The 16,836-nt window shown below is 36.4% G+C and overlaps 2 protein-coding genes across 5 annotated transcripts in view; both read right to left on the bottom strand.

Annotated features, from left to right (window-relative positions):
* Nucleotides 1-2,712, bottom strand: part of MFSD14A (major facilitator superfamily domain containing 14A) — a 41,455-nt gene extending 38,743 nt beyond the window's left edge. Inside the window, exon 1 of the mRNA XM_014851504.3 lies at nucleotides 2,444-2,712. Coding sequence (XP_014706990.1) covers nucleotides 2,444-2,527 — 84 coding nt within the window. The 5' untranslated portion in view covers nucleotides 2,528-2,712. The remainder of the gene's footprint in view (nucleotides 1-2,443) is intronic.
* An 8,570-nt stretch (nucleotides 2,713-11,282) lies between these two features.
* The window catches only part of SLC35A3 (solute carrier family 35 member A3), a 43,273-nt gene continuing 37,719 nt past the window's right edge, over nucleotides 11,283-16,836 (bottom strand). For 2 of the 4 annotated variants that reach the window (XM_014851508.3, XM_014851507.3), the window contains exon 8: nucleotides 11,283-15,462. In XM_014851508.3, the coding sequence (XP_014706994.1) occupies nucleotides 15,372-15,462 (91 nt within the window). In that variant the 3' untranslated portion in view covers nucleotides 11,283-15,371. The remainder of the gene's footprint in view (nucleotides 15,463-16,836) is intronic. The other 2 variants (XR_011494861.1, XR_006514551.2) reach the window with 1 other exon arrangement.

Below are 16,836 nucleotides of genomic sequence, written 5' to 3'. Positions count from 1 at the left end.
ATAATTTTATTAACATTGTTGAACACTAGGAAGAAAATGGAAGGGGTTCAGGTCAGTACCATTGGCCAGGGATGTGAAATATTGTTCAGAGCCTGTCATGTAGGACTGTATCAACTCAGACACCTGGCTGAATGAATCCACTCACTGGCAGAACTTACACACACGCACAGGAAGAACAGAACAATATCAAATGGCAATTTTATCCCCTTTCTCAAAAAATGTTCATAACTGCAATCTGACCAGTTTTAAGTAAAGGCAGAAAAGCAAATGCCATTCTAAAATCATTTCTATTACTCTAATAGTTATACTTTCTTTCATTTACAGTGAGGGTAGATTAAAATACAAACACTGCAAAAAATTACACTGACACTTCTGGAAATACAAATATTCTGATTATAGGAACAAACTTTCAATAAGAAAAATCACCTAGGTATGTAATACACACATTTTTAAAATCACTTTAAATGTGTTTTTATCACTTTAAATTTACATACTAGGCCCTGTAGAATGCAAAGACGCATAAACAAAGCCCCTATTCTAAGGGGGCTCTTAGAATGGAAAAGTTCAACACAAGTGTATAAAGATGATAAACGCTAATGCCCCCATGCCCACAGCTCTCAAGAAAAGCTTTCATTTATTCCCTGGGCCCTATTAAAAATATATTGCTGGTGTAAAAATTGTATTTTGTGTCCAAAAGCAAGCTATGAATTCACTACAACTTTAATAAACGATACAAAAAATAAAAAATAATCTCTCCCAAATCTCACAGGATTTGATTGCCGTAAAGCAAACCAAACAAAACCCCAAACAAAACTCCAAGGAGAGGTAACAAAACGGAACTTTACAAGAAAAGGAAGGTGTGTTTCTTCACCACAGCTTCATTCTTACTTTTTGCAAAGACCGATCTTAAATCTCACTTGCTTTTATAAAATACAATCCTTTGTTGCTTCTATTTTGTAGATTTTATGAAGGATTTAAAATATCAAGTCCCTATGGTTGACGAAAGCAACCAGTATTCTTTCAAGCTATTTCTCTCCCAACAGAGCAGTTCTAACCAACTTGGTCAAAAGAGCCAGGACTATTCATAACTGATTTAATCAAAGTAATGTTTTAATCAAGTACAACAAAAAGATCTGAGGACTTGAATTTCAATTTCTTTTTTCACCAAATGTGAAAGCTACAACATCTAATAAGTTTGACAGTAAACTAAAAGTACATTCTGAAATTGTTACATATGTCCCAGGCTTTCTAAATTTTAGCATATTGACTGGGCCATATTCTGAAATGTGAAAAGAAAGCTGTCGTTTATTTTAAATGAATTTAGCAAATCCTCAGTGGTGGCCTAATGACATATTTAGCACTGTGCTGGCAGTTGATCAGGGCTCCAACAAAATACAAACAAATTATGGAATAAAAGGAATCACTTCTGCACACTTCTTGGGAAACCGAAACAAATTTGACTTTCCATTCTATTCGAGAATGTGATATCAAAGAATGCAACAAAGACCAGAGAGTGTAGCCACGGAGAAATTTCAGCAGAAAAAAAGTACAGGCGAGTCATTTTCAATTAAAAAGCCTACGTCCCCTGCTGGTTAACAACAGCACACTGCACAAAGTTTATTGTGATGACAACTGTTTCTAAAAAGCAAAATCTTTTCTTGCCCTCAATCTGTCTTCCTTTCAAAGTGTCTTCTAATCCTCAGGCCCTGACCAATTCTATTTAGTATTTTTTAGTTTTAAAATAAACAAGGTGATTTCAAACTAACAGGGTGATTACAGTTCTTTCTAAACTAGCAGACTGAAGTCTAGGCCCCAGGGGTCCTCCGTCCGTCACGCTCCGACTGCGGGAAGACAAGAGGGAAGCCCACCTTTGGACAGTGTTGACCGCACTGGAAGCAGCTCAGGGCAGGAGCACTGACCCAGGACGAGGTGGAAGAGGAGAGCCAGCGCCCCACGGGGCCGCAGCGGGGTCGCCGCGCCAGATGCCACCTCGCCAGCAGCATATGGGAAGGCAGGGATTGCTGCCGGCCGCCCCGAAAGCCCGGCCCCGGCGACGAGGGGCGCGGCGGGCCAGCACCGCCCGGACCTCAGGACCCCCGGCCGGCCGGCGGGAGAGACCGACGCGAATTCCTCCCCGCGGCGTTGGCGCACGTGGGGCTCGAGGCCGCACGGCCTCCAGGGACGGCGGGAGGAGAGGGCGGCAGGTGCGAGCAAGGCCAGTGGCTTCTCCCAGAGGAGGGGCCCGGAGGCCGCAGGCCCGGGCTGGGGAGGAAAGCCCCCGGAGCACAGGCATGGGGGCCCGGGAACCCGAGGCACCGGCAGCGCGGACGGGGTGAAGGAGGGCAGGGCCACTCAGGGGCGGCTGGAGGCGGCAGCGTTGGGGACAGAAAGAGATCGGATGGGGGCCCCGAGAGACGCTCCCCGGCGCGGTACCCCAACTCACCGTGCCTCCGTCCTTAATGATGATCTTCTTGGCCAGCATGATACTGCGGTTCGCGGCCCGTTTCTTCTTCTTCCCCTGGGTCATTTTACCATCCTCGATTCCTGGCGCTGCTGCAGCCACTCCCGGGGCGGCCGGCCCCAGCGGCGAGTGCCGTCCCGCCACTACTGCCGGGCCGAGCCGCTCGGGGCGCCCGCCGCCATCTTGAGGGCCCGGCCTGCCTCCGGCGGCGCGTCACATCGTGCGATCTGCCGACGAGCCCGGCCCGCCCCGCCCACGTGACACCGCCCCGCCCGCCCGGCCGCTCCGCAGTCGCCGCGCGGGGATGGCAGCCCGGAGGGATGCCGTTAGGGTCGCCGGGGTCTGCTCGCCGCCGGTTGAGCCCTGTGCTTGGCTCACCAGCTGGCTTAATCCTCCTAACAACCCTGGGCCCTGGGGACCGTGATAGTCCCCGTTCACAGATGAAGAATTCTAAGTTTCTGAAAGCTACCTGCTCATGGAAATACAGCTGATAAATGGTTGCTCTGGAGTTCTAAGCAAGCGTCCTCCGCTTTAAGTGCTATCTCCAACTATGTTCTAACCAAGACGGAAACTGAAGGGAACGGTTAAAATAGTTTTCCAGAAATAGTGGGTAGCTGAACGGGTGAAGAAAAAGTGGTTTTGCAGAAATAACCTTTTGTCCTTCTGGCTCAGGGCCCCCCAAAGCTCAACTGGAGCATGCCTGTTTTCAGCAGCTCCCTAGTTCCAGGGCATTTTCTTTATTCCCTGCCAATGAAAACTTACATAACCTGTGTCACACTCTGTAGCCCACTACCTGTTTTCTCATTTTGTTTAAAAATCAATTTAATTGCGGGGGAAACTAGAAAGGATAATTGACACAAGCAGAATATGGACTGCAGATTAAAGTATCACGATGTTGAATTTGAGTTTGATAACTGTACTGTCTCTTTTTCCTTAAGACATACAATGAAGTCTTAAGGAGTGAAGGAATGTGATGCATGCTACCTGCTCTCTCAAACGGTTGGGAAATAACGTGTGTATATGTGAGAAGAGGGTAAGAGAGTGACAAAGCGAAATGGCAAGATGTTAAAAAATAGTGAATTTGGGTATGGTGATTTTAGGATATGTTCATTTCTGGAAGAGGTGGAGTCTTAATTCCCCTCCCCTTGAGTGTAGGCTGGGCTTAGTAACTCTTTCCATCTAACAGGGATAGCAGAAGTGACAGCATTGACTTCAGAGGGTAGGTCATAAACGGCACCACAGCTTCCTTGCTAGCTTTTTCATTCACTCTGGGCCCAAGTCTGGGGAAGCCAGCCGCCATGTCATAAGGACAGTCAGGCAACCTATGGAGAGGTCCAGGTGTCCAGGAACTGAGGCCTCCTACCAACGGATAGGTGAGTGAGTCATCTTGGATCATCCAGTCCAAGATGGTAAAGACTTCAGCTGACTGCAGCTTCAGGATATCCTGAGTTAGGACCTCCCAGCTTAGCCACTCCCAGTTTCCTGACTCTCAGAAACTGTAAGATAAAAAGTACTTGTTTTAAGCCATTAAGCTTTGGGGTAATTTGTTACACAACTATAATAGCTAATACACAGGGTAAAAGGAATGTGTTCTTTGTACTATTCTTGCAGCTCTTCTGGAGGTTTAAAATTATTTCAAAATAAAATGTTAATAAATTTGATTGAGTTTTCTCTTCCCTCTTTTCATAACTGACTAGAAAGGGAAAACAAATTGCCATGGAAGAGAAAGGCATTTTAGCCCGGTAGATACTTTAAGTGAAGTTTTCCTATCAATAAGTAAAGTCATCATTTGTTTAAAGATATCTTCTTGCTGAAACATTTAATTGAACTCCAACTTGAGGCTCTTTAGAGAAAGTAATATGATAGATTTTATAATGAAATCCCCAGGAGCTTGTTTTGGATGGATGTAGAGGGCCAGTAAGATCATTTATTGTGTGGTTACTCTGATTTTCAAGGCCCCTCAAAACCATACTTCATCCAGCTGCACCAATTTTATCATCTTTAAGATCTGATTATTGTTCAGCCACTCAAAAAATATTTATTGAGTACCCATAAGTGTTTGTTACTGCTTTTCTAGACACTGGGGATACATCAGTAAACGAGATGGTGTTTATCTGCATGGAGCTTAATTATACTAGGCGACACAGTTAGAAAACACACACAAAAGGAAGATAATTGCAGGTGTGCTAAGTGCTGTTGGAAATAATATATAATAAGAGAAATTTAACACATATTGAATGTCCAGCATGTCCTAGGCTTTGTGCCAGAAGAGCTGCAATAGTAAACAAGAGAGAACGGTCTTGTTCTAACAGACTAAGTGTGTATATTCTTGTGATCTGGGGTTGTGAGGAGTCACAACCTTTAAGAGGTTGATATGTCAATTAGGGTTCTTTGGTCACAGTCAACAGAAACTAGCACTGGCCAACATAAGCAAAAGGGAATGATTTGGAAGAATATTGGGAGTTCCCGAAATTAATGAGAAGGCCAAGAATCAGGCTTGGAAACAGGCAAGAACCAAACTGTGGAAGGTCCATGAGAATACTTCATGAGGCACCTTGGAAGGCAGAGGGGTTCCCTGGAGAGAAGGACAAGAGGTTGAAGCTAAATATTCCAAAAAAAAATAAGATTGTATCACAAAATCTAAACCCCAAAATGCACCATTTATTAAAGAAACTTCACTTCACTTTACTAACACAAGAGGGCCTTCTTTAACTATGAAGCCGAGTTAGTCACCCACATCTCTTCACCCCTCCCTTCCATAGAACCACCTGTCATTGCTGATCAAGAAAATCCTACATATTTTATTAGGAACAGAAAAAGCCACCAAAAGCCCATACAAGGCTATTATAAAAGAAAACAGAAGAGCCAGCCCCAGAGGCCTAGTGGTGAAGTTTGGTGCACTCTGCTTTGGCAGCCCAGGTTCGGTTCCTGGGTGCGGACCTACACCACTTGTCCATCCTTGGCCATGCTGTGGCAGTGGTTCACATACAAAAAAAAGAGGAAGACTGGCAATGGATATTAGCTCAGGCCAATCTGCCTCAGCCAAAAAAAAAAAAGAAAAGAAAGAAAATGAAGATTTTTCGATTAATAGAAAATACTACCCTTTAGAAAATACGAAGCAGAGGAAAACTATATACAACACACCAATATGAATTAAATATCATTAAATAAGCAATGGCATATGTGAAAGGATGCAACAAACAAAAAGTTGAAAACTCAACAGGAAGATGTAAAATGAGAGTTGATCAACCTAGAGCAATATACCCCAAAAATAAAATCATATAAAAAATGAAAACTAAATTACAGGGTTCCTAAGAGAGAATAGATACAAATGAAAGTAAGAAACATGGAGAAGAATAAATTAGCTATGAGAACAAAAAAAGAGAAAAGATCAAAGAGAAAATGATATGAAAAACATTATCTGGGCCTCCAAGCAAAACCAACAACAAATAAACAAAATCAACATTTCCAAAGGGGAAAAACATCAAGTGATGCCAAACTTCTTGACAGTAACACCAAGCAACACAACAATGGAGCAACATCTTCAAATAAGAAAGTGTGAGCCAAGGACTTTATATCTAGTCAAGCTGCCCTTAAAGTATCTAGGCTCTAGAAGAAATTTTAAACATGCCAGAACTTCAGGAGTATCGTACTTACAAGCCCTCCTTGAGTGCTTTACTAGAAGAGCTTCATCCAGCCAAACATTAACGGGGGAGGCTCCAGCTAAAGTACTGGTGGAGAGGACTTTTATAACAAAGGCAGGGGCTAGGGTAAAGAAATAGTGTGTAAATGTTACATGTTCTAATCAGAAATAAGGCAACTAAAAAATATGAGAAGATGGGACAAACGAGGAGAATAAATTCATTGGTTGTCACAAAGGCAATTTGATGTGAATCAAAGAACATCATTTGAAGATGGTAAGCTAAATAGTAGAGGATTAGATAAGCTAAAAGGGGGCTCTAAGACAATTATGTAAAATATTATTAGTATAAATGTAACCACTATAACATACAAACCTTTCTAAACTAAAAAGAAATTTTACATTCCACATAGTAAAAGAAACACTGTGAATATAGCAATATACATAACTGTTTATTTTTCAAAAAGAAAGACAGGAAAAATAAACTGGAAACTAATGAAAATACCTATAAGAGGTGGTTAGGAATGGGATGGAGGGATAGGCATGACAGCTAGACCTTGCTAAGGAGACTTTTTATATAGTTTTAACTTTGAACCATGTAAATGCTTCACATATTCAAAAACAGAAGAAAAAATTTCAAGTAAATTCTAAAATTGAATACAAACAAAAACAAATGACCTCATCATATTACATTGATCACATAACCATGTAGACAAAAGAGTGACTCCCATTAACTTTTGAACACTGTCCTCTGACTATACATCCTTAGTGGGCTATTATTCTAAGGACAAAGAGAACTACAAAGAAATCTTAAATTTTATTCAGCATGTTTACCATTAGTAATATTGGTATTGTAGTGCTGAAACATATACTATACAATAAAACATATAACCAAATATATTAATGTTACTCAGAACCAATATTTTCACTGTGAGAGAAAAGAGAGGCAAATATAAGAAAAAACCTTGTAACACTAAAACTTAACAAATATTGACTTGAATTCATAGCTTTTTAAAAAACTTATTTCCTAGCTCTGTCCACTGAAATGTCCTTCAAGCAAATGGAGTCCAAATTCCATTCTCCCTAAAAGGAATAGGGCTCCTTGGAGAAATAATTGATATTCCAGGTTTGGGATAGGACAAGTACAAGGTAAGGCCGGGACATCCTGTCCCTGAAACAAAGATGACCTCTAAGACCAATGTAGTCATGGCTAAGAGACACACAGGAGCCAGCTTGCAGTGACATTCACTGGCTACTGGCTCACAGATGAACATCAAAAGGAACTGTGACTGTAACTGACTATAATACATTGAGTAATTTGAAGACATAGTGATATTTAAAAAGAGGAGGGGGTCAGCTGTGTGGCATAGTGGTTAAGTTCAGCATGCTCCACTTTGGCAGCCCAGTTTGCAGGTTCAGATCCCAGGCACAGACCTACACCACTCATCAAGTCATGCTGTGGCAGCAACCCACATATAAAATACAGAAAGACTGGCAAGGATGTTAGCTCAGGGCTAATCTTCCTCAAGCAAAAAAAGAGGAGGGTTGGCAACAGATGTTAGCTCAGGGCTAATCTTCCTCAGCAAAAAAAAAAAAGAAAAGAAAAAAAAAGAGGGGACATTGGGAAAAAAGAAAGGAGGGAAAATAGTCTTTAAAAAAAATAGATGAATATAGACTAATAAATGTAGAAGAAAATTTTAAAATTTTAAATTGCCATTTTGCACCTCAATGTAACAAATGATTCATTTAAGAATCATCAATTGATGCTAAAGCCATTGAATGAAAGGCTGTTAGGAAAAAGCATGGTGCCAAAACATTCCCCTAGAGATTACTAATTACTAAGGGAAAAAAATGACCCTTACAATGGAAAGATCTAGTAGTCACCATCTTAACCAAAATTCTTATCATTAACAGTGAGACAATCTAATTATGTCTTCTAATGTGATACAATATAAAATCTACAAGATCACCTATGAAATATTCTTTCCAAAAACATTTAACCTGAAGCTAATGAAACCTATGAACTTGACTTCCAGTTGAAAGGAAATGCAAAGAATGAAGAGAACATGTCAAAGGATATCAGATCACAGATAGGAGTCAAGTGACTTAGATTCTTCAAAAAGTCACATCATGGAAAAAAAGCCATAGGGGTGTAGGGAAAAATCTTTCAGACTAAGAGAGAGAATCAAATACGAAATATGAACCTTGACTGAATCCTGGTTCAAAAACAAAAAACTGTAAAAAATCATTTTTGAGGCAACTGGAAATATCTGAATATGAACTTAGATGATATAATCAAATTAATTTAAATTTCCTTAAGTGTGATAATGGTTTTGAGTTTAATTAGGAAAATGTCCTTATTTTTAGGATATACATGCTGAAGTATTAAGTAAAGTGTCCTGATAAAGCTAGTATGGCAAAATGCCAATAATTGCTGAATTTGGGTGGAGAGTAAATGGGTATACCATTCTTTCAAATATTATGTTTGTGTAAAATTTTTCAAAATAAAAAGCTGGAGAACATTTAAATTTTTTTAAGTCTTTAACAATGCTTACTTTGTGAGCACATGGAGATAACCCATGAATTTTTCAAAGCTGAGCTGGCACAATATGTCATATCATGATTGAAACCATTAAAATGGCAATAAATTAGAAAAATGAAATATTCAAAACAAAACCTGGCCTATTAGGTAAATGGAGACAAATAATATTAAGAAATAGAAATTTGGAGCATTATACATATAACATCCAAAGTAAGCTTCAGGTTTTAAAATTCTAGAATTCATAGCAGTATCTTGAAACAATCATAAAATGAAACATGAACTCACCTCTGTCATGATTTTCTGTAATTCCATCATTACCCAAGAAATATTACTCTACCTTTGCTATACTATGTAGAAAATCTATTGAAGTAGCTTGCATATATTAGAAAAAGCACTTAGTATTGTAATTTTTCATTGCTGTGTTTACTATCCAAGCAGAATAAAATGGAACATAATAAAACTTTAGCTTAAAGGAGAAAACTTAAACCCTCAATTATTAGAAATCATGTTTTTGTATATGAAGTGTATTTTAAAAGAGCAAACACACACATTCACAGACTTTGTTAAAAATACACAAGTCAGGGCCGGGCCTCGTGGCAGAGTGGTTAAGTTTGCGTGCTCTGCTTTGGCGGCCCGGGGTTCACTGGTTGGGATCCTGGGCGCGGACCTACGCACTACTCATCAAGCCATGCTGTGGTGGCATCCCACATAGAGGAACTAGAATGACCTACAACTAGGATATACAACTATGTACTGGGGCTTTGGGGAGGGAAAAAAAAAAGAAGATTGGCAATAGATGGCTCGGGGCCAATATCCTCACCAAAAAAAAAAAATTCACAAGTCAAGTCTGATTTAGCACATTTAACTAAGCCTCTTAAATACACTACATTTAAAATACATTTTAACAAGAGTGGATTTTCAGATGACTACCCCAAAACACTATAACAACATTCATTATTCTTTTACATCTTCAGTGAGTTCTACTTAAAAAAGGACAAAAGTGTATATCTGGGGTAAACTCTTTATTTCCAAAGGAATACCATGTTATTTGTTTTAAAGAAGTTATTTTAACAAATTAGAAATCCTAAATGAATAGGTGTAAATAAATGCATAAATGGAAAAAACTGACCAGATCCAATGGAGGACTAATACTTAACACTAGTAAAGGATGATAGGAAATGTGGACCATCAATCAACAGTGAAGCCCTACTGTGAGCCAAAGTAACAACTGATGGCAGTTTTATTCTATTAACTTTCCTTATAATAGTGATGGTTAATGGTAATTTAAAACTAGCTGAAAATTGTATGTTAATATACAGGATACAAAAGGTTTATAAATTAGTTTTAAATTTATTGTTTTTTAAAATATTCCAGCATTTAATAAAGTTGTCATTAAACATCAGAACTCAAAACTAAATGAATATTATATATGCTACTTAACACTATATCTGATTATAAATGTTTTTCTACCCTCAAGTCATATATTCAGAATCATTTGACAAAATTTCTGAAATGAAAAACAATGCATAAAAGTGTCTATAAACAATTGTCCTTGCTTGTGTCATCCCCATCAGTTCAGAATGTGTATAGAGATGAATGGTCACTGCGTAAGAGAGAATTTGGCCTTACCCTAAAAAATATTCTGGCCTACATCTTTAGGAGGTCCCAGCGACAGGAGTGTCTTTGTTATTCATGTGGGGCCCTCAGACCACACCTGATAATTTACGCTAACAAGATGACTCAGGATGAGCCGCTGGAGCCTGATGTCAACCAGTTCTCCAGGGAGGGACAGGTTCAACCATGTGGCCAAAGAATCAATCAATCATGCCAAGTAATGAAGCTTCAATAAAAATCTGGACAACAAAGCGTGGGTGAGCTTTCCTGGTTGGCAATACTCTGTGTACTAACATACACTGTGGCCAGAGTAGATAAGACTGTCCATGACTCCACAGGGAGCGGATAACTGGAAAGGACAACAGGAGTTTGGACCCCTCCTAGACTCGGCCCTATGTGTCTCTTCCTTTGACTGGTTCTAATTTGTACCCTTTGTAATAAATGTGATCGTGAATACAATAGCTTTCAGTGAGTTCTATCTAGTGAATTATTAAACCTGAAGGTGAATTTGGGAAACCCCTGAATTTGCAGTCACCATGACATTCTCTACTACAGTAGAATTTCAAATCTTTGGGATGTGGAGGCAATTTATTTCCTCGTTGCTATTTTCTTTTCTGGAGTTTATATGTAATCAATCCTGCTTTGAAGTAATTCTCTTTTTAAGAACAGTAAGAAAAACCATTATGACTACTAATGCTGGTCACTCTGACTCTCTTGCATAGCAGTAGCATCTATGAGAGTTCAGTTATGAGGTAGATTTGCATAGCCCTGGGATTCAAGGATTGTGATATACTTTCAACAAAAGAGTATTCCAATACAAAAGGAATTTAAAGATTTTCAGTTAGTGCTTTTCACAAGAAGATACCAAAGAAAAGTATACATTTAAAAAGTGCTGATATTCTTATTTTAGTCATCTTTTAAAACAAAGGATTTTGTACAAAGTTACTTCAGTATTAGAAGTGGGAATAAAATCCTTTATATTGCTTATCATTTGATCTCTATGCATTGAATTGATAGTCACAATAGAAACAATTATCTTCAAATTTTAATGAAAATATATACCAATTACTGTAATTATTTAACCTTGAGGCTAGTGAAGAGATAATTTATTTAAAACAAAACATTTTTAGTCTGTCATCATCATACAGGTAGAGAAATTATAACTAGTTTAAATAAAACCCAGTCTTTCATGCTAGAGCACAGGCTACAGAAAAGGAAGATCACACGTGATAAAGGTAGCTAGAGAGATAGGGAAAAGATTAGTGAGTCATTTTTGATATACAGAGAAGAATAATTCATGATTAAGTCAGACACAGGTGGATAGAAAATACCGGAAGAACTTACATAATTAGGAAAATAATCTATTTCCATAAACCTACCAAATAGATAAAAACTGGATACCAAAAGATGACAAGGAAATTTGTCAATTAAAAAGCCATTTAACAAAAGACCAATTTATACATTCCTTTGAATTGTGTCCATAAAAAATTTAAATATACAAATCACATTCCTAAACCCAAAAGAATCTTTCTAAACAAATGAAATACAGACATACAGACAAATTCAGATTCCAAATCATAAAAAAAAAATTTTTAAGTCACAGTAAATTATAACATATAATAAGAAATAAAACAACAGAATAACAGTTAAATAAAATTGTTAGTTTCAAAAGCTCAATGATGAATCAAAGGTGCCATAATTTATTTAAATAAGTACTGATCACTAATGCTTGCATAATATACCTATTTTAATATCCTGTTAGACAGTAGATTTAAAGAACAAACGTTGAAACAATCAAAAATTGAATTATAGTTATTCTTAAAACATCTTCATTTTTACCCATGTGTCCAAAGTTGTGAATTACAGTAATATGCTCCAGAAAAGTCAGTATTTGGTAAAGCAAGGCACATAGGACCAGATTTTTGATAAAGGTACTTTGTCTTTGGTCCTATAATTACTTTAAATAAGCTACATATCTGGGAGATTCTTAAGATGGACTCTCAATATAGCATAAATAACTTTTATAAACGTTTTCTTATGTAAACATACATCCACATGTAATTAAATATTATAACAAAGTGTAAATAAAATGAGTGATGCTAAACTCTGTTTTTAAAAACAAACCAAAACAAAACTCAGTTAAATCACTATACAATGACATTTTAAAAGTCTAATAATTTGATGTGTAGGAAAAGTGTATTAATTCTTAAGAATCGTCAATATTACACTAAGTCTACTGAGTACAAAGTCAATTAGTTTCCTTTCAGATTCTGTCTCCTTAGAATCTAGTTTAAATATCACACTGCCTTTCCTTCTTGAAATTGTGACAGTCAACATAAATTGATGTAAACATTTAAGTTTTGCATCTCTAAACCACATTTTCCACCATAAAAGTAACCTACAACCTCTCTAAAATCACTTATCAAAGAATTGATAACATTTTTTTGTGAAACATCCTAATCCTGCACTTCAAACTTTTCTTCCCAAATACCATATTCTTAACTTTTAATAGAACTATCAACTGGCACTCTTCTCCCATGAATTAGCATTTTTATAATGAACAAAGCAGTTAAGAGATAACAAGTAAACTTTAAAAAGTGTAAGGATTTAAATAATAAAGGAGTCATCATTATAAAAGATTGATACAATAAGGCTTTTGGAGGTCATCAAAACACACACCACACACAAGAAAATGGCATTATCTTTATATATGACATGATCTAGGATACAAGTCCACCTTCTCAAATATGATTATTTCTTTATGAATTACAAATGATAAACTATACAACCCAATCTCTAATAACATTTTCAAACCTACTAGAAAAGCAAAATATAAATTATGCCTGTCAAATAAAAGTTTGCTTTGAAAATATACTTTAAATTATTTTGTCCTTTATCACAACTCTTGATTATATTTTTATAAACTTTGTTGGGAATCTTGGAAATTGTGTTATTTTGGACACCTGAAAATGTATTATTGTTGTAATTAACATGTCTGATGTTCAGTAATTTGCTTGTATCATTTTTTGAAGTTTTAAAATAGGGACACACTAAACCTGAATTAACAATTAATTGTAAATGCACAGTGAATTAATACACCAGTACCCAACCAGTACTTCAATGTGGGCTGAACATGAATCTTTATATTCAGTCTTAAATTCTGTGCATTTTGCAGGATTTACATTTCACATAGCAGTAGGTAATAAGATATAAGTCTAAATGTTGTTACAGTCTAAAACATCATGCTCAAAAATGTGGTAAAATTATTAAACTTTACTCTAAAAGGTGGTCATTGAATATCATGTCAGGTTTCCAGAAAGTTGGCTTGGTGTCAATTTGGAATCACCAGCAAATTGATTTAAAATATTTTGTAAGTTTAAACACTTTTAAACTCTGGATGGAATAGGTTAGGACTGTGTCTTGTAGAGTCTAGGTTTGCACAGCCAGTCCTAATTAGCCAAGAGTACCCAACAGTTTGAAACACAGTATTTTTTGAGCCAAATTCTGTTTAACAAAATTCATTAGAACTATATAAAAATATTTATTTTGTACAGTTTTCATACTAGTAGAACAGGAGACTTTTAAAAATATATAAAGTAGGAATGAAAAAAAGTAAAATACTTCTTATACACAATAGGTAATTCTGTCTCTAGTCAATAATTAAATCCATATTCCAATTTTAGAAATTTTTGCCCAATAATTCATTTTATCTTTTCTCTCCCTTGAACCAATTTATTAAATAATTTATGTAATTTGCAACCTTAAAACTCCAGTGCTAATCAAAGCAGAAAAGAACCACTATTTTAAAGCAAAGTAGTGAGTGGCTCCTTCCCAGCAGCTCTTGCAGGGCCACACAGAGGGGACTCGGAAGTCTGCGTCTCTCCCAGACATGTGATCAGAGAATTCCTGGGGATGGGGGTTTATGAGAGGCCTAAAGTTCTTCTGAGCAGTCTTGAATTTACAATTATAGTGCCATTCAAAATAATGTAATATCATGATAATCTGGAATGTCTCCAGGAAAAGTCATTTTGGTCTCAATTCATTGACATCTGTACTACTATTTTTCTGATTGTTGTTTTTGTCAACAGTTGTAGATTAAAGGAAGTTTTTACAAATCAATGAGTGAAACATTCATTGAAAAATGTTCTAGTTGTATACTGTATATGCTTTAATAGTTCAAAATTCTCCAAAGGGAGATATTAGACAATAATTATTGTTTTGTTTTAAATTATTAAATGAGTATTTAATCCCTTTAAATTACATTTTAAAACTTTAATGGAAATTAACATACAGAAATTTAATTTAAAGTAACATAAGGATTCATCTGATTTACACAGAAAAGAAATGCAATTAAGAAATTAAGGACAAAACTGCATTCTTGTAAAAGTCACTGGCTACTGTCTACCACAGGAGCAACTGGATTGCTGTCAGCAGTTTCGAAGCACTAAAAGATCTTAAAATGTAGATGGAGAAATAGATTGTGTATTTCTCTACACTATATTTAAATTTGAATTTTATTCTCTGAGAAACCAAACCCAGAACATTACTTTATCAATTTTTATGTCGCTGAACAAATAACATTTAGCAATCCTTTGTATAAATATAAAAATCTCAGATACATGAAAATGTTTTTCAAATCATACTTCTATTTCTTCACAGCTTTATAGGTAATTATAATTTTCAAACTTTGAATATTCCATGTGATTTGATATATCTGTACAAGAAGAGTAAGATAAAAACATTTTATAAGATTAAATAGATCTAATTTGCAAAAATTGATATCTGACATTTGTGTGCTCTTGCAAAGAGTGCATAGGATAATTCTGCAGCAATCAAAAAGGTAAAATCTTTTAAAACTCAGATTTCAAGTTTCCTCCAATACGTATTCTAATCCCTGGAAATACTTTCAAGTTTTGATTTCTAGATGCAATAGGTATTTTCTTACATATACATATATTTTATCCTTAAAACTTTTATATTTCAAACTGTTTGAGCAATATGATCAGATTCAGCATAACGTTATCTTCTTAGAATCTGTAGAAGTCCTCTGTGCAAGATTAATGTTGAGATTTCTAGTGCACCATTATGAAAAACCAGTTAAAGATAGTATACGACTATGCTTTAGTGGGATTTCCTGCAGGTTTGGGATCATAACCATATAGGAAAGTAGCCGCTATTACAAGGATGGCTCCAAGGAAAAAGACACTGAATGGATGAAGAAAAAATGAAAAAGAGAAAATTAGATAAAAGAAAAACAAGTTATTTCTATTTCTTTACCATAAGAATAATTATGACTTGGGAAAAAATATTCCAATAATATGGCTAACAAATATGAGTACTTACTACATTCCAGGTATTCAGCTAAGTGTTTTACATTCATTATCTCATTTAGTTCTCACAACAACCCTATGAAGAAGTATGAGTATTGTCATCATTTTGTTATATATGAGGAAATTGAGGTTTAGAGAATTTAAGTAACTTTCTTAAAGTCCCACAACTTTAAGTGGAAGATGGGATTCAAATCCAGGTATGTTTTACTCTGGAGTCAAGACTCCACTTTCATCCACTGCACTATATTGTCTCCCAAAGCAGAGATGTTTTAAATGTTGTATTTCATGTTAATATGTCTTTTGCCTGTAATACACTGAATAATAAAAGATCTCAATTTTTTTAAATATTTAAAAATATAAAGGGAAAGTTGCATTATTTTCAAACCAGGGTAAAGTTCTGTTTAAAATCCAAGGTAGTAACAAGCAAAACCAATTTTTATAGGATGGTTTACAAAAGGAAATTAGACAAAATGCTGGGAGACTTTGGTTTCTTTCTTTTATCTATCCACAGATATAATACACCTTTCTGTAAACTGGAAATGAACTTAAACTGGAACTTAAACTGGATGTAAACTGGAATACCAATCTTAACTTTTAACGCATATTCTTCAAAGTGCTGTTCCACGAACATGAATTAGTCTCGGTTTTAAAATTTCTATTAACAGTTCAGTCACTTCCTTGCTTTAAAATAACACATCTGTTCTATAAAGGAAAAAGATCACTAATCCTTATTATGACATAACGGGCCCTTCCTAATGTGGTCCCTCCAGTCTCACCTCTCACACTCCACCCCACCCAATCTGCAATTCAGTCACTCTAGTCAGTGAACATAACACGCCTTTCAGGACAGCGTAGATGCTATTCCTCTGCCTGTAATGCCCTTTCTCCCAAGAAAACTGCTTATTCATAACAACTCAGGTGTAATGTTTCCAAGATTCACTCCCCTAGGCAGAGTTACTCTATGATAATAGTTATCACACTGTATTAAAAAATGCATTATTTACATGTCTGTTTCCCTGCTCAACCATGTGCTCCTCATTAATCAGTATACCCACAGAGCCTAGCATATATAGAGGGCTCAAGCATTATCTGTTATGATAAATATCTAGTGTTGACTTGATGCAAACGGGCAACTTTTCAAAAGCCTTGGGTGCAAGTATACCTATAAGATTAAGACAACACAAACTTCCTATAATGTATCTTGAAGAAAATTACTACCAAAGGAATATTTGGTAATTATTTAGGCTTT

Source organism: Equus asinus, chromosome 16, assembly GCF_041296235.1.
Source record: "Equus asinus isolate D_3611 breed Donkey chromosome 16, EquAss-T2T_v2, whole genome shotgun sequence".
Taxonomy (NCBI): Eukaryota; Metazoa; Chordata; class Mammalia; order Perissodactyla; family Equidae; genus Equus; species Equus asinus.
The sequence above is the reverse complement of the archived record's forward strand: the minus strand, read 5'-3'. Positions and strand labels throughout refer to the sequence as shown.